The sequence below is a fragment of the Oreochromis niloticus genome, linkage group LG13 (assembly GCF_001858045.2).
Source record: "Oreochromis niloticus isolate F11D_XX linkage group LG13, O_niloticus_UMD_NMBU, whole genome shotgun sequence".
In the NCBI taxonomy this organism is placed as follows: Eukaryota; Metazoa; Chordata; class Actinopteri; order Cichliformes; family Cichlidae; genus Oreochromis; species Oreochromis niloticus.
Window position 1 is genome coordinate 1,677,320 of NC_031978.2, and position 26,868 is coordinate 1,704,187.

A 26,868-nucleotide genomic window follows, 5' to 3' on the forward strand; every position below is an offset into this window, starting at 1 on the left:
GAGGAAATGTCTAACGCTAGACCCGCCCCCCGGGAGTCAAGCTGCTTGCATGTATTGTCTGCTCAGTGACATAGTAAACAAAGCTGGCAAGGAATCATGAATCCAGCAGCATTACTACACATCAACCAGGGAGGATCTTATATGATGAGTTTGTCATTATTGTTGATGTGCTGCTGCCTGTGACGGGTCTGAAGGTCAAAACACACAACGAGTACACAAAGTTAAAAATGCTGCGTAATCCCCCACGCTTTCTCTATTTATACACACACACACACACACACACACACACACACAGACACAGAGACACACACACAGACACACACAGACACAGAGACACACACACAGACACACACAGACACAGAGACACACACACAGACACACACAGACACAGAGACACACACACAGACACACAGACACACACACACACACAGACAGACAGACACAGAGACACACACAGACAAACTAAGTGTGTGTGTGTCTGTGTGTCTGTCTCTGTGTCTGTGTATGTGTGTGTGTTTTGTTGGATTGAAGGTGTTGTTGCTGGAAATATTTTGCAGAGCTGGCGGAAGATATTTGCGAGGTGGGCGGGGCTTGGCGTCAGCATCATGGAAATGTCTGTCTGAGCTCCTCTGGAGGACTTTGATTTATCCTTCGTCACATCTGCGAGGCGTCCACAGACTCACTGTCCAAACATCCACCACAGTCAATAAGAATGTTATAATGAGGAAGAGGAGGGAGGAAAAGCAGCTCAGTGAGTCTTGCCCAGCAGTCATCTTCACTCTTATTTGAACCCAGATCAGCCTGACACATCCTTAAAGTTTCACATTTCTGAGCAGAAGATTCAGAAATGTTACTGAAAATGAAACCAAACAGTCTGTGCATCCCTGAGACTTCAGCAGCAGACACTCCTCAGAGCTTCTCCCAAGCAAGCCGGTCCTGAGTAAATGTGATTCTAATGACTCGTATGGTGACGATGCAGAAAATAAAGAGTGTGTCACCTCAGCCAGGACAGGGAAATCTCAGCTCACGAGGTCAGGTGGGCTCAGCTTCTGGATCAGGTGGCAGTCAGAGGCCTCTGCAGTCTGACGCTGGGTTAGCAAAGCTCCCTGCAGGGACATGAAGTTTCTACTAAAAGAAAAATTTTGTTTTAGTGAAAATCGCGCCCGGAGTGGTGAGTCACGGTGCACAGGATTAAACTGATGATGTCAAGAGGAATGATCACATGACCTGTGAGTTGTGTGAACCTGCCCTTTAACACCTGGGAGAACGGTGACGTTTGCAAGAAGGCGATAGAAAGTCAAAGAAGCTGTGTCATGCTGGACCAGCATTACACACACACACACACACACACACACACACACACACACACACACACACACTGCAGGAGATCAATGTGCTGCGACACGAGCCAGGCTGTTGTGACTCAGCACTGAGTCTTTGGATCTTTTCCTCGTCTCTCTGCTCCTCAGCCTCAGCTTCGTCTTCCCATCGTTTCATTTCTGCACATTCGAGGCCTCAGTGTCGGCATTTTGGTCGCCTCTTTTTTTCCCTTTGACTCTCGCTGCTCTCCTTCTGCTCTCCTGAAATAATAAGAAAACAAACAGAGCTTAAAGCTCAGATTAATAACTGACCGTCCTCACAGACTCTCAGGGTAAAATAAATGTTGGAGCCTTTTAACTGCAAATGTAAGAGAAATGATAGAAACGGCTGAGAGATGCAGTCCAGGATGGAGCTGTGAGTTCAGTCTCATAGTCCGCTGCTTAATGTTCAGCTGGTTTAGTGAAGTTTCAGAGTAAACTGAGCGTTTTCATCTGCACGAATCAGGTTAAAGTGCCTGTCTAGTAACCAGGAGAGCCTCAGTGCTGAGGCTTGTTTCTTTGGTTAGATAAACACAGGCGAGAGTGAACAGAGAGGATGCTGGGTAAACAGTGCTCGCTGTGTTCATAGAGTGGTGGGAGTGTGTTTGTTCTGTGTGAGGCTTCATTCACTGCGACTGGACACAAAGGCTCCTCTGTCTGACCTCCTGAGTGTGTGTGTGTGTGTGTGTTTGCATAGACGCACTTATGAGGACCCGTGACAGCGTCTCCACAGAGGTTTTTCACCTGTGTGTTTGTAAAACAGGTGCACGTTTCCCAGACAGTGTCTGACTGGCTCAGCTCTGTTAACTGTGAGAACTGTGACCGGCTCTTACTGCTGCTTTCTTTTGTGCGTTAGCTTAAACTTGGAAAAAGTGCAGCACCAAGGCACTGCTGGGATTCGAACCCAGGATCTCCTGTTTACTAGACAGGCGCTTTAACCAACTAAGCCACAGCGCCTTGCATGTGTGCAGGTCACATGACCGCCTGCACACAGGAAGGTGTGGCCTTAAAGCTGGTCAAACTGTTTTCTGACTTCTTCAGTTTCAGACGACTTTGCCTCCGGGTGTGGAAGAAAAGGTGAACGGCCCACGATCACCTGCCACCTCGCCGCCACGGTCACGGTTAAACCTCCGTCCATCCAACGTCTCAGCTCAGCCTGTGTGTTTGGTAAAAACATAATGATAACTTTAAAGGCTGCTGATGTTGGCCATAAACATTATAATCAATGCAAACTGATCAGTTAATAAAGCTCAGTGTCAAGTTAGAGAGGACATATTTACGGTCTTCACACAAGGACACCGCTCGATAGGACCGCTCTGATCTCTGTGTTAGTGTGGGAGGTTGTGAGGCAGCCATGATTTAAACTGGGGTAAAACTAGCAATCAAACCAGTAAAGGACACCAGTACAGTTTTAAGGGGACCACACTCCCTACACTCTGACAGCTCTGACTGAGGCACTGCTGGGATTTGAACCCAGGATCTCCTGTTTATAAGACAGGTGCTTTCACCTGCTCAACCACAGCGCTGCAGTCAGCTGACCTGACAGCTGGTCATCAGTGAGGATTCATCTCTGCTGTAAAGTTGGACATGTTGAAACAATGCGCAGATATTTTGAACATGACATCAAAGTGCTCGTTACAACAGCGGCTTTCCTTAGGAGGAAAAACCTTCTGACCAATAAGACGCCAATGTCACGACTGTGATTCTGGACATATTAACAGTGACATCATCAGTGATTGTGTCACTGTGCAGGTCACAGAAAACCAGCCTCTACACAAACAGCACTTCCTGAGAGAAACTGCCTGCTGAGCCACGTTTGCAGAGCCACAGTTAAGGACAGCTTTCAGCCTTTATGCACAGCTGGAACTTGAACCCTGAAACTCTGCGTCTGCACAACAGCTGCAAGGCACTGCTGGGATATGCACCCTGTTTACTAGCCAGCACTTTAACCAGCTGACCCACAGCGCCACGGTCTGCAAACCTGTTCCAGCCGTGAGCACACCTGTCACAGATGAGGAAAGCTCCAAAGGTTCATCTCTGCTGTAAGGCAGACACTTTAACCAGTGACATCACAGCTCCTCAGCTGTCAAAGGTTAGATTCAGTCACTGCACCATCTTGTGGTAGAAATCAGTATTGCACCAAAGAACAGCCAGGCCCTGCTTCGACCTCAGTTCAGTCATCAGTACTCAGACTCCTCTCAGGATGGATCAGCGTGTGAGTGCTGTCTCAGGCTGTTGTGCACCCGCTGATGTTTGTAACTTAGTTTCACCTACAGTCTCTAAATCTGCCTCCATCAGCACCAACGAGAGGAAAAGCTTGTTTGGACCTCGTCCTCCTTTTCAGCCACTGAAACACAAGCAGCCACATGAAAACCTCAGTAACTGATGCTTGGTTTGGATGTAGGCGTCCAGCTCAGTATCTCTACAAGTGTCTGTGTTGGCTCACACATGTGTCTGAGCTCCTGCAGCATGGAGCAAAGTCAGGTTTCAGACCAGAGTTCATGTTTGCAGAGGCGTGGTTAACAGATCCCCACCTACAGTCTGTTGGCAGACATCACTCACCGTACATACACCGCCTGGATCAAACTGAAAGTACAGCGCAGACACAAACGTGTTTATAGTATCTGACATACCATCAGTAATCCAGCTGAACAGATGACACCAGCGTCCTCATCAGGAGGGCGGTCTAACTGTCTGCAGATCACCTCAGCATCATCTAAGTCCCAGCCATCATCACAGATTGTTCCCCAGGAGCCACGCTGACAGAGTCCGAGTCTTCCAGAGCACCGAGTCGACCCAGCTAGTCTGAACAGAAGATGACTGACCTGCAGCAGAAAATGTGGGACTGTGTATAAAATGTCTGAACAGTTGATGCTATAATTTAATTAAATGTGTTGAATTAAAGCTGAAAGTTCTGAGTCGTGCAGTAAAACCTCCAAACTCACAGCAGAAATCACAGAGACAGAGATATCACAGACAAACAGTTTATTCCACAAAGCTGATCTGGGACCTGCTTACTGTGATCTTTGACTCTGAGCTGGTCACCATGAATCACTGAGGTCATAAGGTCATACCTTCTCCAGCTTAACTTTGCAAAGTTAAACTTTTTTTTGTTTTAGTCTAAGGTGGACCTTCAAAAACTTATCACCGGGTTAATCTCATAACCTCTGGATTCAGGAGGCCACGTCACTGCTCACCACAGTCACGGAGGATTTTGTGGAGGCGTGGCTGCCATCTGCTGGTGATTTTGTGTCATTGTTCATTTGACCTGCTGGCAACAAGTTTGTTTTATTTATCAGAGCTTCTTACTTTTTGACCTGGAGCCAAACAGTGTGCAGACTTTTCCTCTGACCTTTCACAGCTCCGTGATAACAGCCACCCTCCATAAACCTGCTGAAGATGTGACTGACAGACTATAAACCAGGCTGAGCTTTGATGTGACCCAAAAGTCAAAGCTGTTCACTCCTACATTTTGTAAACATTAAAAACTCAAACTGAGTTTACACAAATAAAGTTTACATGCAGAGATGGAAGTTCAGCTTCAAACTAGAAACTGATTCTGGGCTTGTGTAACTGCATGATATCAGTTTGTTCACTTCTACTGTTTCATGATAATAAATGACTATGAATAAAAAGGAAGCAGTGCAAACAAAACACAACAAATCCCTTCAGTTATGGATCACATACACTGCCAACCTGTGACAGGACTGATTTAAAAAATACCCAACTTGATGTTCGGTTAGTAACCATCCAGGTCAGTCTGAGTTTCTACCCTCAGCTGTGGTGACGAGCTCTGGGTCAGGGATAAAAGCAGCACAGGTGAGTTTCCTTCACAGAGTGGTTGGGCTTTCCCTTAGAGGAGGCGAGGAGCTCGGCCATTTCAGAGCGAATCAGAGTGTAGCACTACTGGTCCTCACCTGTCACTCTGTTAGATAACTCCTCCCACCCCATGACCAGCACTGAGCAGCTCCTTCGGTGACAGTCGCTGCACCCATGGCGTGCGAAGGAGAGATGCCAGAAGTCTTTCCTTCCCTCAGCTACCTGAACGCTACTCAAACAGGGGCTGATCATTCATTCATCCCTTTAACGTTAACTAGTAATGACTTCATGAACTTCTTCACAAATAAAATTTTAATGTTTGGGAAAAAATTACCAATAATCATCCCACAGATGTAATATTATCTACAGCTACTTTTAGTACCATTGATGTTAAGTTAGACTCTTTTTCTCCAATTGATCTTTCTGAGTTAACTTCAATAATTACTTCCTCCAAACCACCAACGTGTCTTTTAGACCCCATTCCTACAAAACTGCTCAAGGAAGTCCTGCCATTAATTAATGCTTCAATCTTAAATATGATCAACCTATCTCTAATAATCGGCTATGTACCACAGGCCTTCAAGCTGGCAGTAGTAACTTAAAAAGTAATTTACTTAAAAAAGTAAATAATAACTAATGATTAAATGCAGAGAGGTCAATTAACACATAGTGAGTGAAGAAGAAATACCCAATGCATCATGGGAATCCCCGGCAGCCTACGCCTATTGCAGCATAACTAAGGGAGGATTCAGGGTCACCTGGTCCAGCCCTAACTATATGCTTTAGCAAAAAGGAAAGTTTGAAGCCTAATCTTGAAAGTAGAGATAGTGTCTGTCTCCCGAATCCAAACTGGAAGCTGGTTCCACAGAAGAGGGGCCTGAAAACTGAAGGCTCTGCCTCCCATTCTACTTTTAAATACTCTAGGAACAACAAGTAGGCCTGCAGTGCGAGAGCGAGTGCCATTGATCAGTGGTTGTTGATCAATGGTCTTGACAATTAATGAAGAAACTCACCTGACCTCCCATTATTTGTCACTGGTGCTAGTTTCATTATGCAAATGTACTGTTTATAAGATTGGGGAAACCTGCAGTCAGCTGAGACTGAAGAAGTCACCTAAATGAGTGACGAAACGTTTCTCCCACTGAAAATGATACAGAATCAACTTTCAAATAGTAACTGAAAATAAATGTTCAGTTTCTATGCCATATGTTAAAACAAGATCTAGAGTGTGATTACAGTTTTTCTCAAATGCTAAAACACATTTCACAAACGTTCCCACCATGTTCCCCAATGTCTAAACACAACACCCTTTTCTAAAGCTACATAAACACAACCACACCTTCCCACTGCAAAACTCAAACTTCCACACCGAAAGAGCAGCTCGGAGCTTTCAAAAATGTAAACACTATACACATCATTACACACTACAGCAAAACAATTGAAAACACAATGTTCAATTTGTGAGAAGGTTCTTTGTTTCATAACTGCCAATGCATATTTTTCGAAACTATACAGTAACAGATCGTCGTAGATCTCTGCAGAGGATTAGGCATTTAGATTTGTGAGTTTCATATGAAGAGTATAAATCTATAGAAAATCCTGCATGTACGTACACTACTGTAACACAACTCAATGCAAAAACAGAATCTATTGCACACAACAGTACTCTTGAAAACACGATCAGGGTGTGAAGTTTTTTTATTTCCTTTATTCACACCACACACACACCACAATCACTGTGCAGCATCATGTCGCTGAGCTGCATCGGGCCACATCACCTCATCCACATCACAGGCTATATTGTCTCTCGCCAGGCACCGCGGGAAAAACACCCTGGAATGGCGAATCCATCCTTGGAAGGCCTCCGCTGGGATGTCAACACAGGCCAGCTCCATTGCCCTTAGGAGGTTCTCTCTTGTGTATGATTGTCTGTCATAAACCTTCCATCTCCACGATGAGAAGAACTCCTCTATAGGGTTCAGGAAAGGGGAGTAGGGTGGCAGACAGACGTTTAAAAAGTGGTCACTGTTGGTGGTGAACCACTCTCTGATTTGGTTTGTTCTGTGGAAGCGGACATTGTCCCAAATGATCACATAAAGGTGATGTGCGGGCCCAGGGTGGTGTTGTTGGTGGTCCAGGAGGATGTCTTTTAGCTCCTCTAGGAAGGTGAGGAGAAGTTGGGTGTTGTAAGACCCAAGGACAGCATGCCGGTGGACAAGCCCCTCCGAACCCATGGCCGCACAAAGAGTAATATTACCCCCCCGTTGGCCAGACCTCAGTGATGGCTCTTTGGCCAATGATGTTACGGCCTCTTTGCCTTCGTTTCTGCAGGTTGAAGCCTCATCCAGGAAGAGGTACTCATGAGGTCTGGCCATCGCGTCCAACTGTAATATCCTCTGTGAAAATGTGAAAGTGCACAGGTGTTCAGAACAACAGTCAATCAGGTAGCACAGTATTGTCCAGAAGTAATGTAGGCCACTGAGCAACACAGTATGTCCACTAACTGTACTGTGAACATGGATGTATACTTACTTGCACAAACTCGTAACGTAGGTCTTTGTGTCGCGCAGAGTTGCGCTCAAAGGGAACCCTATAGACCTGTTTCATCCGCGTCTTTTGGCGCCGGAGAACTCGGTCTATTGTGGCCAAGCTGACATCGTCAATGCTCTCAAAGTTGACATTATCGGCAATGACTTTGTCTCTGATCTCCCGGAGTCTGATGAGGTTGTTCCCACGAACCACATCCACAATGAGGGTTTCCTGTGCCGCTGTAAATAAGGCAACCCTCCCACCTCTATGTGGCATTCTTTCAACTTTCAACATGTGTTACAATACAGTCACAACTGATTTGAAACCAATAGACTACTTTCACAGGTTTGTCAAACTGTATTGTGGCAAAGAAAGCAATAGAGTCCAATACCTGTTGTGTTGTCTGAATGCCCTGATAATGGTGGCCACGGTGAACCTACTCAGGTTTGGACGGACTCTTAGTCCTGCTTCAGCCATTGTCATGCCATTGTCAATGACTGTTGCTCGCATCTCGTCCGTAATGATGGTGCGAGGTTGTCTTGCTCTCCCTCCTGGACCTTCTCCTCTCCCATGTTGGCCTCCTCCTCTTCCTCGTTGACCTGCTCCTCTTCCTCCTCTCATTTGAACTCCTCTTCCTCGTTGGCCTGCTCCTCTTCTTCCAGGGCCAGCTCTTCTCCCTCCTCTGCATCGAATTCCTCTTCCCCTGACTCTGCCTTCATCCATTGTGTTTGTTTGGAATCTTCAGCAAACTGTGCACTCTGAACTTGCCGTGGTCACAGCATTAGCAACAAGTGTCTTCAATTTTGAGTCGTTGTGTGTAATGAATGACGCCAGGTGTGTTCATTGTGTTCAAATATTGCTGACTGCGGCAAGCATGTTGCATCACATGAGCTTTCATTTGAGAATATGAGCAGAGTTCTTTTGCAACTTGTGTTTTAGCAAGGACAGATGTGGTTAGATTTATGACAACGGAGGATTGTGTTCTGTGAATTGTGTCTTCATGTGACATGTGTTTATGATATTGGTAAATGATGGCTCGATTTAGTAAATGTGTTTAGACAACTGGTCATTTGGTTTAGAGGTTTGGCGTTTGTGTTTTAGCATTTGAGAAAAACTGCAAAGTGGTGGGTGGGTTCTTTTACATTTTGAGAGAAGCCAATTGAGTCTAATAACAGATTAAATGCCATGTTGAGGCTGTCATTTTTAGCATCTACATGGATGTTAAAATCACCCTCAATAATTATTTTATCTGAGCTGAGCACTAAATCAGATAAAAAGTCTGAGAAATCAGAGAGAAACTCTGTGTAAGGCCCAGGTGGACGATAGATGATAACAAGTAAGACTGGTTTCTGAGTTTTACAGCTGGGGTGGACGAGGCTAAGCATCAGGCTTTCAAATGAATTAAAAGTCTGTCTTGGTCTTTGGTTGATTAATAGACTGGTGTGAAAAATTGCTGCCACACCGCCCCTCGGCCTGTGCTTCGAGGTTTCTGGTAGTTAGAATGACTCGGGGGTGTTGATTCATTTAAACTAACATAATCATCCTGCTGCAACCAGGTTTCTGTAAGGCAGAGTAAATCGATTTGTTGATCAATTATTAAGTCATGTACTAACAGAGACTTGGAGGAGAGAGACCTAATATTTAATAATCCACATTTCACTGTTTTACTCTTTGGTTCAGATGTGGATACTGTATTGTTCTTTCTTTGTGATTTTTTATGTTTAAGTTGTTTATTGCTGGTTTTTAGTTTGTTTTTTGTCTTTTTGGGAGCTGACACAGTCTCAATGGAGATGGGTTTTTGGGGGGGTAGCAGGAGGAGAGAAGCTGCAGAGAGGCGTGTAAGACTGCAACTCTGCTTCCTGGTCCCAACTCTGGATAGTCATATTTTGGGGGGTTTAATAAATTGGTCCATATTTCTAGAAATGAGAGCTGCTCCATCCAAAGTGGGATGGATGCCGTCTCTCCTAACAAGACCAGGTTTCCTCCAGAAGGTTTGCCAATTATCTATGAAGCCCACATCGTTTCTGGGACACCACTCAGACAGCCAGCAATTTAAGGAGAACATGCGGCTAAACATGTCACTCCTGGTCTGATTGGGGAGGGGACCAGAGAAAACTAGAGTCCGACATTGTTTTGGCAAAGTGTTAGAACTATTTTTTATCTTTAAGGCTTATATGCCTCATTACTTTATATTTCATAATTACCTCATAATTTGTATCACACATTTATGGTTTATCCTTTGCTGCACACAGATATGTATTGTAGAATAGCTCTGGATTTAGACTGCTACGCTCTGACACTAACAGACACAAGACTGACCTCCTTCTTGGAATGCTGGGGGAAGGGCTCCTCTTGGAAAACACCACTAAACCAAAACATGTCTACAAATTCTGGTGTTTTGGAGCTCTCGGTCTCAACCCTGTTTCCCTCGCTCTACCTCTACAGCCTGGATACCAACCTAGGATGGTTGCCATGGAAATGGGAAGAGTCTCCTCCTTCAGGGAGATGTCCGAAAGGTGTAGGCCAGGGGTCTGCAACCTTTTACACCCAAAGAGCCACTTGGACCCGGTTTCCACGCAAAAGAAAACACTGGGAGCTGCAAATACTTTTTGACATCTAAAATGAAGATAACACTGTATATATTGTTTTTTTTACCTTTGTGCTTTGTGTGAACAACTAAGGTGTGCTGCTTATGAAATCCATGAAGTGCTACAGAGAAAATTAAATTATATTTATGTAATCAACACATTTTGAACTCTTAAAGAAATATAACAAAAGCAAAGACACCCAGCTGAACTAAAATGATCCATGTAGCAAACAAAAACTGTTGTCAGCCTCCACCCTTATATCGCCTTTGGGCTGTTGGAGCCTTGACCTGATTCTTAAAAAAATAATTGGTAAAAAAGCTCTATGCTGCTGAAAAATGAAAAATAGATATTTGCAAAATTCTGCCTAGATATGTATTTTACCTGGTTAATGCGTGCGGCGGGGCGTGGTTTGCAGCGCCGCTGCAGGGGAGTCGGACGCACCTGAGCGACACCCGCAATCACGCCTCGCCGCCTTTACGTCTGCGCTATCTGTGCTGTTGTGCTGTCGGGCTGTGAGCTGCGAAGCTACTGTATGCGTACAGCAACCGTGTGTGAAAAGTGCTCAATAAAGAGATTCTCAAAAGCGCGTTCATGGAAACATCGTCGGGTCTGCCGTGATATGTTTACAATGGGACTTCTGCTCCTGAACCTCTGCGCACAGAGTCCGCAAATCAGGGCTGTACGAAGTCAGTTTACGCAGGACTGTAAGCTGTCATCTGTCAGGCGTGAGCGGTGTTTGTCTTTAACATAGTTCACGGTGGAGAACAGCTGCTGACATAATGTGGATCCGAAGATCCATAATTGGCCTACCTGGGGTTGAAAGTCTCGATAAATGCACCGCGTTTCGACTCTTATTTTGAGCGATGAAAAAATAATAGAATATAATTTTATTTTTATATTTCAATATCACAATAATCTTCCAATTTAGAACTACGAGTTAAAAAGAACTAACATAAATAAAATACACTTCAGCTAAATACTTCTAATTAGGGGTGGGTTTTTATAATCGATTTATCGATTAAAATCGATTCATTAAAATCCTGAATCGATTTTTTAATATAAATTTATTTTGCCTGAAATGCCAGAATCTCAGGTGAAATCTCACAAAATTTCAACAACCACCAAACAGCTAAGACAGTAAATGAGAGCAGATACACAGATTCTGACAAAGACGTAAACACACAGCGCGGACCCGCGGATCAGAATCAGTGAGATGTCGCCTTTCTCATCTGACGGCACGGACGCGGTCGGGGCTGAAAGCGACAGCTCGCTGATCCTGATGTTTCGGCGGGTCCGCGCTTTGTGTTCACGCCCTTTTTGCACTGATTCTAAAGCTGTTAGTTTGATCTCTCTCCAAACAATATTGACCGAACCAGCAGCAAAAGAAGATCCAAACTACGCTTCACATAAACAACAACAACTCTGACTTTTCCTGTTTTGCTTCCACCACGATAAAAATCACACTTCATGCACAGCTCTCTCTCTCTCTCTCTCTCTCTCTGTACTTCAAGAACAGTTTCCCGTCTAAAAATCTGTTTTCTGCATTATTCGCTTGCTTGTTACGCACAACTCTACCGTTGTTTACAGCCTGTCGGACGCTGTTTTTTTCCCCCTTTTACTTACTTCCGAAAAGAAAACCTAATTTCTGCCGTTCAATACTGAACAAATTTAAACTTTTTAAAATTATGCAAAATGCAAAACGCTTGGTGTCTCTAATAAAACCGCTGTAACGTCAGAGGTAACGTTCATGTGTTGATTAATGGTTTTCTTTCGTTTTTGATGTACTGCAGAATATTTTTATAAAATCCCAGGCCAGGAAAATCACCTTCATGTTTTTCTGTGTTTTATCTTCAGCTACTTTGACACAAAATGGCCTGGTAAATGGCCTGTATTTATATAGCGCTTTCTAGTCCCTAAGGACCCCAAAGCGCTTTACATATCCAGACATCCACCCATTCACACACACATTCACACACTGGTGATGGCAAGCTACATTGTAGCCACAGCCACCCTGGGGCGCACTGACAGAGGCGAGACTGCCGAACACTGGCGCCACCGGGCCCTCTGACCACCACCAGTAGGCAACGGGTGAAGTGTCTTGCCCAAGGACACAACGACCGAGACTGTCCAAGCCGGGGCTCGAACCGGCAACCTTCCGATTACAAGGCGATCTCCCAACTCTTGAGCCACGATCGCATCTGCTGTGACCTCACACCTTTGATAAAGTCTTGCGTGTGTCAGCTTCCTTTTTATAGATACAAAAATATGTAAATGTACTGATCTGAATTATAATATTTCTGACTGTCAAAATTTCCCAGATTCAAATCAAATCGAATTAAATCGAATCGGAATTGAATCGATTCTAGAAATCAGTGACGATACCCAGCCCTACTTCTAATTTATTTGCCCAAACCACGCGGAGCCGCAGTATAAGGACTAAAGAGCCGCATGCGGCTCTGGAGCTGCAGGTTGCCGACCCCTGGTGTAGGAGATCAAAAGTTTCCCCCCAATTCAGTAATCCTGGCCTCCAGAGCTGCAAATATGCTACATTTGTTACAGGTATCATTACTGCTAAAGGAGGCCGAGGAGTAACTAAACATCTGACACAATGAGCAGGAAAGTGCAGGAGGGACAGGTGAAGTAGCCATGCTGCTAGCATGGCTACGAGCTAAGCTAAGCTAGCAAAACAGTAAAGACACAGGGAGTGAATACTTTGGCTATAAATTAGCGAGTGAATCAATGAAAACTACAAGCTGCACAAAACACCACTGTGTGTTGGAACAGGAACAGGAAGTGATACTCTACAGCAGAGAGAGCAAACACCAAGTGACAGCACCACACAGCAAAACACACTAGGAGTGGAAAGCCAAGCACACTAATTTGCAATAAATGTGACATTTACAGTTCTGTTGCTCACCTGTGTGGCACACAAATGAACAGAAATGTGCAAAGGTGTTTGTTTTATCCAACCAGTAAACCGAGTAACAAGTTCAAACAGTACAGACATCTGTGTCATGCAGCAGAGAGGTGGTAGGTGTGAAAAACTGAGAGGTCTGAGTTTGTGATACCTCTGCAGTTTCTCTGCTTCTTTCTGTCAGTGTGACTTCTGGTGGGAGTTTTGTGGTTTTACTGCAGTATAAATGAGAAAACCAGTTGATGTTTTTTCCATTGAAGTTGGTACACAAGGCAGGCCTTTTTTAATAAACTTGTTCCTTCATGTTCAGTATTTTAATGCCATTAACTCAAAGCTCTCCCATCATGACTCCTCATCGGAAACCTTTGGTCATCTCATTTATTTCTGGGTTCAGTTCCAGGGTTTTACATCTACAGCTCAGCAAAGGTGAGTGTTTTAGACTAGAGTGGATGTTTACACACCTGCTGTTAATATTTCCATGTACAGACAGGTTCATTTAGACAGTGACACTTTCATACAGGCCTCCATTTTCAGAGGGTCAACAGTAATTGAACAGCTGACTGACAAACAGTTTCATGGCTGTGTGACTCTAGAGAAGGAGAGAAACAGCTGGTGCTCTGAAGCATACCACATCACATGTCAAACATGGTGGAGGTAATGTTATGGCTCGGGCCTGTACGGCTGCAGTGGAAGCGGGTCACGGTTTATGATGTGACTGCTAATCGAAGCAGCAGGATGAACTGTGACGTGTACGGGGCTGTGCTCTCTGCTCAGAGTCACACAAATGCTGCAAAACTGATCGGACAGAGCAGATGGAGTATGAGCCAAAGCAAACTGTAAAAGCAAATAAAGTAAAGAAATGGGACGAAATTATGAAGTTTGACAGTTGAAGATGGCACACCTGTTTTCTTCCATATACGGCATTAAATATGACACGTGTGTGGCTTTATGTCCACTGTATTGTTCACTGCTTTGTAAGACAGCAGGAAGTGTGTCAGAAGAAAATTATGTTTTGATCAGTTACATGAAATGTATTCTTTTTATAATTAAGCACATGTCTATGTGACTTTTCACCTAGTAACTTGTGTGATGAACCTATGCAGCTACTAACCGCTTCCTGTCTTCAGAGAACATTTAGATATAGAGAAGTGAAACCTCAGCTCTGAGTTCTGAGAATAACTCTGTTATCTTTGTACACACACACACACAGAAGTATAAATAAAAAACGCAGACAGAGATGAAACGCAGATCCTGTGTTTCATGACTGCCCCTCGCGAGCGAAAGAACTGCAGTGTTTGTGTGTTTTCTAAACTCAGGAGTCTTGGCTAAAGAAAAGAACGGCAGGGTGATTTAAAGAAATCCCCTGTCAAAGTGTGTTAAAGCCACAGCGTTCAGTCTTATCTGCAGCTTTCTGCCACTGACGGCTCATTTCATCTTGTGTGTCTCAGCCATGTGGACACAGCAGACAAACTTCTTCTTGTTGGCCACAGGTGAGATGCATTTGACATCACTGAGTAGTTTTCTTATCTCGGCATGTTTCACTTTACAGTCCAGAGAATAATCAGCCTTATTTTTCTTTTCTACAGTCTCTTATGTGTCAGCTGCTGCAGGTCGGTCATGTTTGACAAAATGAGTCTAAATGATAAAGTTTGGTGTAAATAACATGCCATAAATACTGTGCACGCTCTTCTTTCTTCTGTTAGATGGTCAGATCAGATTAGCTGGGTCTGGGTCGACTCGCTGCTCTGGAAGAGTTGAAATCTATCACCGTGGCTCCTGGGGAACAGTCTGTGATGATGCCTGGGACTTAAAAGATGCTGCGGTGGTCTGCAGACAGTTAGACTGTGGAACAGCACTGAGTGCCCCTACAGATGCTCACTTTGGTGAAGGAACTGGGCCGATCTGGCTTCATTATTTGGTCTGTGCAGGAACCGAAACGTCGCTACGTAAGTGCGATCATGGAGGATTTCGGCAACAAGACTGTGGACATCATGAGGATGCTGGTGTCATCTGTTTAGGTGAGATATGTTTGGATTACGCACAGTGTGTCAGATACTGTAAACGCATGTTTTTGGCTGCACTGTACATGTAGTTTTTTCATCCACTCAGTGTAGTTTAGTTAGTCTCTGCATGCTGAACAGCAGGTTTGGTTATCGTACTGAGCAGCAGTTCAGTTATGAAATGTTTCTTGTTCAATATGAATGCAGCTGTAATCCACAGAGAAATATGCCCACAGTTCTCTAAGCTATAAAACTGAAACTAGCTTTGTCCACACAGCGAGGGTATAATGAGTAAACTTCAACTTATTAACTTAAACGTAAATATGTCCAATGCAGAAATTTAAATAGTTACTACAAAGTGAGAAATAACACACGTTCGTTGTGTTTTGTGTTCAGGGGTCAGGCTAGCTGGGTCGACTCTGTGTTCTGGAAGAGTTGAAATCTACCACAGAAACTCGTGGAGAACAGTCTCTGATGATGGCTGGGACTTCACTGACGCTCAGGTGCTCTGTAATGAGCTGGACTGTGGAACGCCAGTTAATGTCACGCACTTTGGTGAAGGATCCGGAGAAATCTGGTTTGATAATGTGACGTGTTCAGGAAATGAAACATCTCTAACTGAGTGCAGAAGATCTGAGATAAAAAGCAGCAGACTCCATAAATATGCTGGTGTTATCTGTTCAGGTGAGTTACATTATATATAGTTATTCTGTTATACACATGTTTGCAGACTGATACTAACTTCTGTGAGATTATACATACAGCGGTCCCTCATTTATCGCGGGAGTTACGTTCTAAAAATAACCCGTGATAGGTGAAATCTGCGAAGTAGCCAACTTTATTTTTTACAATTATTATAGATGTTTTAAGGCTGTAAAACGCCTCACTACACACTTTATACACTTTTCTCAGACAGGCATGAACATTTTCACACTTTTCTCTCTTGTTTAAACTCTCAAAGTTCAAACCTTCGTAGAAAAATACGTCCAGTGTTATAGAATGAAACCAAAGATCAAACCCCGTTTTCAGGTCCAGAACATGAAACAACTGAATTATGCTCTTTGACAAATTTCAGCTCGTTGCAAGTCCCTGCACAAAAAACATGGAAATCTAGGCAAGAACCCAGAGTGAAAGCTGTGTGATTGCTGACCAGCAGACCCTGAACTTCAAAAGGTAACAGACTGATGAGCAGTCAGTATGCAGCCTCCATTTCTGCAGTGGCTGTAACTGTGGCCATTGCCTTGAAGTGGTTTTCTAGGCAGGGAGCTTCTTCCACGGCACTGGGACAGGCAGCCGGGGACCGGTAGGCTTGCCGCCCCACTCCACTTCCTCCGTCCCAGCGGCCAGGTGGTCCTCCGCTAAGGTGACTGCTGCCTCCAGGCTCACCAGCCAGTGGCACAGAACACACTGTGCAGTATGCTCGGGGAGCACCTCCACAAACTGCTCCAGCATGATCTTTGCAAGCATCTGGGCCTCCTCCTCCAATGGTCCCAGCTGTAGCCATCTCGCGGCTGCATCTTTTTTTTTTTTTTTTTTTTTTGCCTGTCCCATTTGGTTCTTTAGCCGTCAGAATTGTTGTCTGAAGACCAACAAGGATACCAAATGGATTTATTCTGCCAAATGGATCATCATGGCATTGCCGTATTGGTCAATTTGATCAAACTTTGTTGTTATTATTTATTTTATTTTCAGTTGTTACAGATGGGACAGACATGACGGGGGGATAGGAAAGGGAGAAAGAAAGAGAGGAAGGAAAAGAAAAACAGAAGGGAAAAGGGACAGTGAGAAAGGGCACTTACAAAGACAAAGAGAAAGAAAAAATCTCCTGGATCACCTGTTGAGAGAAAAAGAAGAGAAGACAAGCAAAAAAACCCCAAACAAAAACAAAGCAACATGCTAAACACAACACCATCACATTAATCTAGCTGAGTGTGAACAGCAGTAAATACTAAATATTGAAAGTTGTTGTGCAGCACGCAGGACAGACAGCGCACAATGTGCTTTGAAGTAGCAGCTAAGAAAGGTGTAGTTTATGTCTACGAACAGTGAACACCCGTGTGCACACCTGTGTGGATCAGCACGCTTGTATACAAAAGGTTTCCCCATGTAACAGTTTGCTAGAGGGTGTGGAGGCCCATAGCCCCGTCCCCCAGGGCATGAAGCAGGCATGGAGGAGATCCAGGCTCCAGACATCCAGAGGCCCCAGAGTGCGAGAGCCCAAGGAGTACCACCGGAGGGGCATCCGTGCCACCTTCCTGGGAAGGGCTGAGGAGATCCCCAGACGAGGGGGTCACCCAGTAGCCACGGAGCAGAAGCCAGAGGGGCTGCACCGGCGTGCCCGCCGGCTCTGCCAGCAGCCAGCTGTGCCAGAGTGAACCGAGTTGCAGGCCCCGAGGCCGGAGGCCCGAGGGCCCCCTTTGCCCCAGAAGAGGCCTGACCGAGCGACAGGCACCAGGCCCCGCCAAGTAGCCACCGGGAGTGAGCTGGTGCATACCTGAGCGCCCAGCCCCGGACACCAAGAACCACCAATGCACCAACCCCTGAGGGCATCAGTTACCAGCAGGGAGTGTGGTGAGGGGAGATAGGCCTCCACACTTGGAGGGCCTGGGAGTACCCAGGGAGGTGGAGTCTAAGTTCCTAGAGTATTTAAAAGTAGAATGGGAGGCAGAGCCTTCAGTTTTCAGGCCCCTCTTCTGTGGAACCAGCTTCCAGTTTGGATTCGGGAGACAGACACTATCTCTACTTTCAAGATTAGGCTTCAAACTTTCCTTTTTGCTAAAGCATATAGTTAGGGCTGGACCAGGTGACCCTGAATCCTCCCTTAGTTATGCTGCAATAGACGTAGGCTGCTGGGGATTCCCATGATGCATTGAGTTTTTCCTTTCCAGTCACCTTTCTCACTCACTATGTGTTAACAGACCTCTCTGCATCGAATCATATCTGTTATTAATCTCTGTCTCTCTTCCACAGCATGTCTTTATCCTGTTTTCCTTCTTCACCCCAACCGGTCGCAGCAGATGGCCCCGCCCCTCCCTGAGCCTGGTTCTGCCGGAGGTTTCTTCCTGTTAAAAGGGAGTTTTTCCTTCCCACTGTCGCCAAAGTGCTTGCTCATAGGGGGTCATATGATTGTTGGGGTTTTCTCTGTATTTATTATTGTGCGATCTATTGTACAATATAAAGCGCCTTGAGGCGACTTTTGTTGTGATTTGGCGCTGTGTAAATAAAATTGAATTGAAATTGAATTGAATTAAGACCCGACCTGACATATAGACACAGACAAACAGGCACACACAGACATAAACATGCTTTCCCACCCTCATGCACACATATACAAACACTCAGCACTCACCCAACATAGGGACAGACATACATAGACATGTACACACAATCATACTCCCCAAACATACTCTATGCCCCGGGTCCAGGTACCCTCGCCCCCAGAGGGGGAAACAGCACCCAGACCCAAGAGATGTGACCCTTTCCCCCGGGGTGGAGGCAACTAGACCGCCCCAGGCTCCGCAGCAGCAGGGAGGCCAATCGGACAGCCAACACCTCCTCCCAGCCCCCCGCCCCAATGGCTAGTAGAGAACGGGGGTGTGTGAAGACCCCATACCTCCCTCCTCCCGCTCATGTGTAGTGTTGCTGCGTGTTGTTCTAAAGTGCATTTAAAACTCGCGGCTGCATCTTGCAACTTACATGCCCAGGCGAACGCCCACTCCCCTGCACCTGCCAGTCACTTCCATACCTCCATCTGCTGCTCGACTTGGTCCCGCAACGTAGCCAACTGCTCATCGTGAGCTCCATGGCAATAATGAATAAATGTGTGGAAACACTGGTGTTCAATCTTCTGTGTTGTTTCTTTTGTATCCAGTTCCTCTGCAGCAGCCCAGCATCTCCCTGACGTCTCCTAATGGAGGACTGGTCTGGGGTCCTGAAGGTGCAGCGATCACCAAGGGCTCCAGCTTTGTCTTCAGCTGCTCCATTAACTCCAGATATACTCCAGGCTGTTTCAGGCTCTTCTTCTCTGGTGTGAACCTCACAGAGCCTGCAGTCAACCACTCAGCCAGCTTTACTTTCCCTGCAGCTGAGTATGAACACCAGGGCAGCTACAGCTGTGTGTATGAGTTACTGCTGCCATCAAGGACATTCACTTCTGCTGAGTCAGCACCAATTCGTCTCATCATCACATGTAAGTAGAGCGCAGGACTCAAATCCAGCAATGCGGTAGGTTAGAGCAGGGATGGCTCGGAAGGTCCATGGAACGCCTACCCTGAGGTACCCTTGAGCAAGGTACAGTCTCTACACACTGCTCCCTGGGCACTGGAGTGGTAGCTGCCCACAGCTTCACTGAGTGAATGGGTTAAATTCAGAGGACTACAACATTTCCCACGTGTGGGACTATAAGGGGTTAAAAGTAAAATAAAAAATGTGAGCAGTAAATAATAATGACACATTGGCCACTAGCCTGAAGGCAAAAGCAAAACAAACACTTGTTAAGCAGCATCAGCCATGCTGTAGAGGATAAAGAAAGTTTTGAATTTAAAAATAAGTGACATTCAGAGAATCCATCGTATCACAGCTATAGCTGGACTCTTCAGTCTGAGTACTCAGCAAGTAGTGATGTGCGATACCACTGATTTCCTTACTGATCCGTTACCAAGTAAAATTCAGGGTGGTGTCGACAATACTGATCTGATACTTTGTACAAAAACTTATTTTATTCATTGTATCTTTTATTGTATCTCAAATTATAGCGTCATAATGATTACAGGACATCAGATTAATTGTTCTTATCACTTAATAATGCAGAATTCATCATATAGAAATAAAAAACCTGAAGTTGTGCGCTATTTGAACACGTTGCCTGCAGGACTAAAGGACTCCGTGTGAGACGTCTGTCTCGCCCTAGCAGCACCTGTCCCTGTCCCTGTCCTCCTCTTCAGTTCGCCTCAACATAAGCTCGTCATATGATTTACTCTGAGGGGTTTGATGAAGTTAGTGGTGTTGCCACAACACCTCACTTTCTTGCCACATGTATCGCAAACCACGTCTCAGCTGTTTGTGGAGGGAAAATACGTCCACAGATGACTCCGTTTACGCTCAGCCATTGTTGTGAGTGCGCACGCCAGGGGCTGCCACACAGTTATACAGCCGTATTTCGCACATGACTATGAAAGGCGGAAGAGGAAGTAGTTCCTTTGAATGTAGACAATCAGAATGTTATAGTTTCTTTCCTCTGTGTTCCTGTTAATGATAAACTACAAATTTACCCTAAATTACTAAAATATCGATATTTTAATATGAGAATCGATTCTAGAACATAAATGACTGGTATCGGAGGAATCAATATTTCAGTATCGATCTGCACATCACTATCACCAAGCAACAGAAAGTCGAAGAAGTTGCTTTCAGAGCGAAATCTGCTCCAATATAGTCAAAATGACTGTGTTTAATTTGTCAGATTTGAAATGAATTTGGCCCAACATAGATGTCGTCTTTTCTCTCTTTAGACCTAAAGAGTCAGTTTTAAGAGTTTTAATCATTTGTGTTTTCAAATGTATAAATTGGCTTGTCCCAGAGTATCTTAATAGATACATCCATAGACAAGATAGTTATCGTATTACTATCTGAAAAATATCATATCGCAGATCTAAATTTGGACAATCAGAATTTTCCACAAAGGTTTGCCAATGGTTGAAAATTAGCGATAGCTATAAACTTATGTGCATTACATCAGCTTCATGTTTTGTACTTAGACTATGTTAAACTGCACTGCCCCTTTAAATAAAGAAAGAAAATATAGCCACAAAGATATGATCAGATCTCAACTAAGAAAACTAATCGAAAAGGCAAGTTTGCCAAACTTCTCAGGACTCTAAACAGCTTGGAAATATAAAAGATGAAAAAGACCTTACTGTACATATAAGTCAATCTTCTGCTGATTAGAAGTCTTAAAGCAGGGGTCCCCAATCCTAGGCCGCGAGGGCCGGTGTCCTGCAGGTTTTAGATCTCACCCTGGGTCAACACACCTGAATCAGATGATTAGTTCATTACCAGGCCTCTGGAGAACTACAAGACATGTTGAGGAGGTCATTTATCCATTTAAATCAGCTGTGATGGATCAAGGACACATCTAAAACCTGCAGGACACCGGCCCTCGTGGACTGGGATTGGGGACCGCTGCCTTAAAGACATGTAAAGCTGTCCAGGCTTTACATGGAGTTTAGTTCAAAAGTGAAAGTTTTATTTGTTTAGATTGCACCTACATTTGGTTTCAGTAGCTCTACATTTAAACAGCCACCTCCTCCAGCGTATCCAGGGGAACACTAAGGCGTTCCCAGACCAGCTGACAGATATAATCTCTACAGTGTGTCCTGGGTCTGCCCACGGGCCTCCTCCCAGTGAGACATGCCCAGAACACCTCCCTCAGGAGGCATCCAGTAACACTACTGTTCTGTCAGGTCTGACTGTAAGCACTCTGTCTAGATTAGAAAATGAATTGACTTCAAATGAGGATATTGTTGGGCAGTGAAAGGAGTACTTAAAGAACCTCCTCTGACTGACATGTCTTTCATAGAGAAAGCAGACTCTGAGTGAGGGGGGCGACTCATATGTCAACAGGGCCAAGGTCACTGGGGCAGTTTAACAACTCCTTGGTGGCAGGGGTCCAAGGAGTGGATGAGGTTCGCCCCGAGTTCCTGAAGGCTCTGGATGTTGTAGGGCTGTCTTAGTTGACATGCCTCTACAATGATGCGTGGAGATCTGGGTACTTCTGGATTGGCAGACTGAAGTGGGGGTTCCCACCGTCCAGAAGAAGAAGCAATAAGTCTGACTCATTCACAGAGGCTGTTGGACTGCACCAGGGCTGCCCTTTGTCACTGATTCTGTGCATAATTTTAATGGACAGAGTTTCTAGGTATAGCTAAGCAGTGGAAGGCTTCCACTTGGATGGTCTCAGAATTTTGTCTCTGCTTTTCACTGGCGATGTGGTTCTGTTGGCTTTATCAGGCAGTGGCCTCCAGCTCACACTGGAGCAGTTCACAGCCAAGTGTGAAGAGGCAAGAATGAGAATCAGCACCTCCAAGTCTGAGGTCACGGCCCTCAGCCAGAAAAGAGTGGAGTGCCCACTCTGGGTCAGAGATGAGTTACTGCCTCAAATGGAATAGTTTAAGTATCTCAGTCTTGCTCACAAATGGGGGGAGAGGGGAGCGGAAGATCGACAGAAGGATTGGTGCTACAGCTGCAGTGATGTGGATGCTGTCCATCATGGTGAAGAGAGAGCTGATTGTAAAAGTGAAGTTCTCTTTTTACCTTTCAGTGTCCCTTCCCTCACCTATGGTCACAAACAGTACAATCGGTATCTTTCTCTGAAGGGTGGCTGGCCTCTCCTTTAGAGATAGGGTGAGGAGCTCAACCATTTGTGAGGGACTCAGAGCCGCTCCTCCTCCGCATTGAAAAGAACCAGTTGAGGTGGTTTGGGCATCTGACAAGGATGCCTCCTGAGTGAGCTGTTCTGGGTATGTCCCACTGGAGCAGGCCCACAGGCAGACCCAGGACACACTGTAGAGATTATATCTGTCAGCTGGTCTGGGAAAGCCTTGGTGTTCCCCTGGATAAGTCAAGTCAAGTTTATTTATAAAGCACATTTAAAAACAACCAAGGCTGACCAAAGTGCTGTACAATAAAATACAAATATAAAATACTATAAAACACAGGTACATAAAATACCTCACTGATAAAACAATAAATTAAAACAATAGGTTAAACCTTGCTAAAAGCCAATGAAAAGAGGTGAGTTTTAAGAGCAGTTTTAAAAGTTCCTAGGCTTGTGGAGAATCTGATGTGAGGGGGTAAACTGTTCCACAGTCTGGGTGCAGCCACAGCAAAAGCCCTCTCTCCCCTAGTCTTTAATCTGTACCTGGGAACATCTAAAAGCATCAAGTCTGCTGACCTCAAAGATCTCCTGGGGCAGTAAATGCTAAGAAGCTCTGCCAGGTAAGGAGGTGCAGAACCGTTAAGAACCTTAAAAACCAGCAGTAAAATTTTAAAATCAATCCTAAAAGCAACTGGGAGCCAGTGGAGAGAGCAGAGGACCGGAGTGATGTGGTCTCTCTTTTTGGAACCGGTCAGCATGCGAGCAGCAGCGTTCTGCACCAGTTGGAGGCGATGCAGACAGGAACGATCTAAACCAGCATAAAGGGAATAAGCTAGATAAGCTAGAGGAGGTGGCTGGGGAGAGGGAAGACTGAGCGTCTCTGCTTAGGCTGCTGTCCTGGCAAGAGGTGGAACAAAATGGATGGATGGATGTTGTAATCATTTTCTCTCGTAGTTCCTTGGTGGCTGCTGGTGGTGTCAGCAGTTCCTGGCATCCTGGTGCTCCTGCTGGTCCTGTTGGTGGTCTGTCTGGTGCTCTGGAGAAGACGACGAGCCAGGCGGTTTGATCCCAACGTCCTGATCCAAAGTCTGTGCTCATCAGAGCAAACAGTATACAGTGGGGAAAATAAGTATTTGACACTCTGTTGAATTCAGCTTTTTAACTATTTACAAATAAATGATGAGTTTATAAATTTTAAATAATTTCATTTTAATAGTGGAAGACGTTGTGTAACGGTGAATGTGTGTTGTAGTTGGAAAGCACAGCTGTGAGATGTTTCCTGTAGCTGGTCACCAGGTTTGTGGACGTCTCAGCTGATTTTAAACTTCTCCTCCCTGCAGATCGTTGCTTGTATAAAAACGTCAGCTCTCTCTGGAGGTTTTATACCTGATTAAAGCCAGAGACCGGCCAGGCTGCTCCACGTCTATGATGTGCTTCTTCACGAGCCACTCATTAGTAGTTTTGGCAGCTCAGTTTTAGTCTCATCTAACCCCTTCACATTCTCTCAGGTCTCATCAGAATCATTCATGTGTTCATTGACAAACTTCAGATGTACATGAACGTGAGCCTTCTTGAGCAGGAGTACCTGTGGATGCTGCAGGTTTAACACCAACACAGTATAATGGTTCCCTGCTCACGGTGGTCCCAGCTGCTTTGAGATGCTTTTCTTTCTCTCTCTGCTTGTATCAATGAGTAGTTCTTCAGTGTCACTTGAAATATCACATGTGCACCTTTTAACTGTGTCAGTGGCGAGAGGGACGGCCTCTAACGTTGCTGACGGGATTCTCCAAGTTTTCTTTGAAAGAAGTCAGGAGCTTATTGATGTCACTGGGGTGTAATGTCTCTGTCTTTGTTTGTTGGGCCTCAGGCTGTCAGAGTTTTCAAACATCAAAAACACACGGGTCTCTCCTCATCTCCTGCCACATTCACAGTGAGTGGATACGTTTCATCATATTTCCTTTTTGGCTTATTATCAGCATTTGCCTCTTTGTCTCAGACGCAAACGTTTTTCTCTTCGTCACTGTCAAATATCTCTCCATTGTGATGAGCATCCACAGCAGCAAATGTGCATTTCTTATTAATGTAATGCAGGAGAATGTGGGACTAATTAATTGGTTCCACATTACTTTTCTGTAACTTGCGCCTCACCTGTTAGGCTCTGGTTACTCTTCCACTGATATTAATAAAACAAGCAAGTGGAGATATGATCCCTCTTCCGGCCTCAGGCTACATATGCCTGCTTCACCAATATCTGCTGTTCTCATTTTTTGAATGCTCTATTAACTGAAGGAGAGGTCTGTTATTCACAGAGCTTCGGACGAAGGGGAGTAAGATTGCACCAGTGAGGGGAGGAGCTTTGCTTACTTGTTTGCAGGTGAGGCAAGGCTAGAGTAGGGGTGGCCTACTTGTTGTTCCTAGAGTATTTAAAAGTAGAATGGGAGGCAGAGCCTTCAGTTTTCAGGCCCCTCTTCTGTGGAACCAGCTTCCAGTTTGGATTCGGGAGACAGACACTATCTCTACTTTCAAGATTAGGCTTCATTGATTTAATTGATAGATTTTCTTGATAATTTGTTTTTCACTATTAAAATCAACATATGACCTATGAATTCAACAAGAGTCAAATACTTAATGTTTCATAAAAAAATGAATGTTTTTTTTATCTTCATATTTATTGATTTTGTTTTGTTGCTTGTATTTTAGGGGCTGTTACAACCAGATATGGGTGTGATGGCATAGGGGAAGAAGAGGACGAGGAGGAAGAGAAGCACTATGTAAATGTTGAACACGTGGAGACTGAAAATAAATATGCAGAGCAAGCAGAAGGAGTGGAAGAGGAGGTGACTGACGCTGATTATGAGGAAATACAGGATAAAGATAAAAGCTGTGATGATGAAAATAACTATGTACATGTAATAGAGGCTTGTGCTGAAGAAGCTGTGGACGTTTATGGAGGAGAGCAAATTTACCAAAACTTTTAGATTTCACTGAAACAGACTGCTTCTAATGTCATGCTTTTCCACCTGAGCATTCAAAGCATTCTGTACATTGACCACTTCTTTTTAAACACCTACATGCTTTCTGTCTGAATTTCATATAAATTCATATTTGGTGAGCGGCTCAGGGTTAGCATCCTGCCCAAGGAGACGGCAGCAGCCAGTGATTGAATCACAAACCTTCAGATTAGTAGCTCTAGCTCTGAGCTACACCAGGCTACATGAGGTGCATAATGAATTTGAGAGCTTTCACATGTGAGGTCATTACCAAATGTGACAGATTCTATAACACAATTAAAGGGCTCATGCAGAGTGTTGCCTGATTTTATTTTAAATATTTTAGTTCTCAGTCCTACAGGTGAAGAGGTGAGGGAAAGAGGACAAGGAGACTTGGTGGTGCAATTAGGAAGTTTGGGAAAGTATTCAAAGGAAGACATTAGCGAAGGAAAAGCGAGATGGTCGGGGAGATGAGCGTACATGATAATAATAATAATCAAATTACAGCATTTACATTTCTGTTCGACTACTTTTAATTAACTGCTTTAGCCCACTTACAATGAAAATTTTAAAAATCTTGTTCATGACCTGTGTAGTATGTTAACACTATTGGAAGTAAAAATAACTTGAACTCCAATTTTGAAAACACAACTTTATTATTTTAATTTTTTTTGCTCTGACTTGTATTATGAGTCTGTGGTCTGGGAGAGAGTCTGTAACTCTCTGTCTGCCAAATACAGCATATAATGACCAATGTTGGGCAATTAATTATATAGTTCTTCAAAAAAGTAACTCAGTTTGGCAAACAACAAAGTTTTTTGCAGCTGTTTACCTAAAAATGCAGCCAAGGCGTTTTTTTAAACAAACATTTCAAACTATTTACAGAACAATCAGCTGTTCTGCATCAAATCTGATGCCACACAAATTATTTGTGCCACTCCAAAAAATAATTTCTGTCCACTATGAGATAAAGGAGAACAACAGCCTGATACCTGCAGACCTGACAACAGGAGATGTATCACTGCTGTAACACCTGTAACATTCAGCAGCCGCCTCATTGTTCTGACACACACAGCAAAACTATTGACTACACTACACACTAACTACACACTAACTACACACTAACTACACACTAACTACACAAGATTTGCGCTAAACGTCTCAAATCTCTCACATCTCAGAACACCGCCGTCACTCCTAAAACTTCCCCCCGTTTCTTAACAACTAGATGCCACGTTGCCATATCATTTTTTGATTGGTCGACACAGTACTTTTTTGGACGAATAGGAAAGAGA

General features: G+C 44.5%; 2 protein-coding genes and 2 non-coding genes across 4 annotated transcripts; 1 reads left to right on the forward strand and 3 right to left on the reverse strand.

The window, feature by feature from the left end:
* Positions 1-2,241: 2,241 nt before the first annotated feature.
* trnat-agu (transfer RNA threonine (anticodon AGU)) lies at positions 2,242-2,315 on the reverse strand. The gene has a single exon. It is a non-coding gene; the product is annotated as a tRNA-Thr (tRNA).
* A 495-nt stretch (positions 2,316-2,810) lies between these two features.
* Positions 2,811-2,884, reverse strand: trnai-uau (transfer RNA isoleucine (anticodon UAU)). Its single transcript has one exon. It is a non-coding gene; the product is annotated as a tRNA-Ile (tRNA).
* A 3,973-nt stretch (positions 2,885-6,857) lies between these two features.
* LOC109204733 (uncharacterized) lies at positions 6,858-8,813 on the reverse strand. Its single transcript, XM_019366296.2, has 2 exons — positions 7,710-8,813; positions 6,858-7,573 (listed from the first exon to the last, which is right to left on the reverse strand). The coding sequence occupies exons 1-2, from the start codon at positions 7,998-8,000 to the stop codon at positions 6,911-6,913; spliced, it is 954 nt and encodes a 317-aa protein (XP_019221841.2). The 5' UTR covers positions 8,001-8,813; the 3' UTR covers positions 6,858-6,910.
* Positions 8,814-14,436: 5,623 nt separating this feature from the next.
* On the forward strand, positions 14,437-25,893 carry LOC106096524 (deleted in malignant brain tumors 1 protein). The gene is made up of 7 exons (XM_019366971.2): positions 14,437-14,698; positions 14,795-14,818; positions 14,912-15,226; positions 15,605-15,892; positions 19,080-19,397; positions 23,538-23,669; positions 25,284-25,893. The coding sequence occupies exons 1-7, from the start codon at positions 14,659-14,661 to the stop codon at positions 25,559-25,561; spliced, it is 1,395 nt and encodes a 464-aa protein (XP_019222516.1). The 5' UTR covers positions 14,437-14,658; the 3' UTR covers positions 25,562-25,893.
* The last annotated feature ends 975 nt before the right edge of the window (positions 25,894-26,868 follow it).

What these genes read in the sequence shown, in the direction of transcription:
- LOC106096524 (XM_019366971.2), top strand. Translation starts at nt 14,659, where the DNA reads ATGTGGACACAGCAGACAAACTTCTTCTTGTTGGCCACAG. An exon ending in TGCTGGTGTCATCTGTTTAG is followed by an intron (nt 15,227 to 15,604) that starts GTGAGATATGTT and finishes TTTTGTGTTCAG; the next exon opens with GGGTCAGGCTAGCTGGGTCG. An exon ending in TGCTGGTGTTATCTGTTCAG is followed by an intron (nt 15,893 to 19,079) that starts GTGAGTTACATT and finishes TTTTGTATCCAG; the next exon opens with TTCCTCTGCAGCAGCCCAGC.
- LOC109204733 (XM_019366296.2), bottom strand. Translation starts at nt 8,000, where the DNA reads ATGTTGAAAGTTGAAAGAATGCCACATAGAGGTGGGAGGGTTGCCTTA. An exon ending in TACGTTACGAGTTTGTGCAA is followed by an intron (nt 7,574 to 7,709) that starts GTAAGTATACAT and finishes ACATTTTCACAG; the next exon opens with AGGATATTACAGTTGGACGC.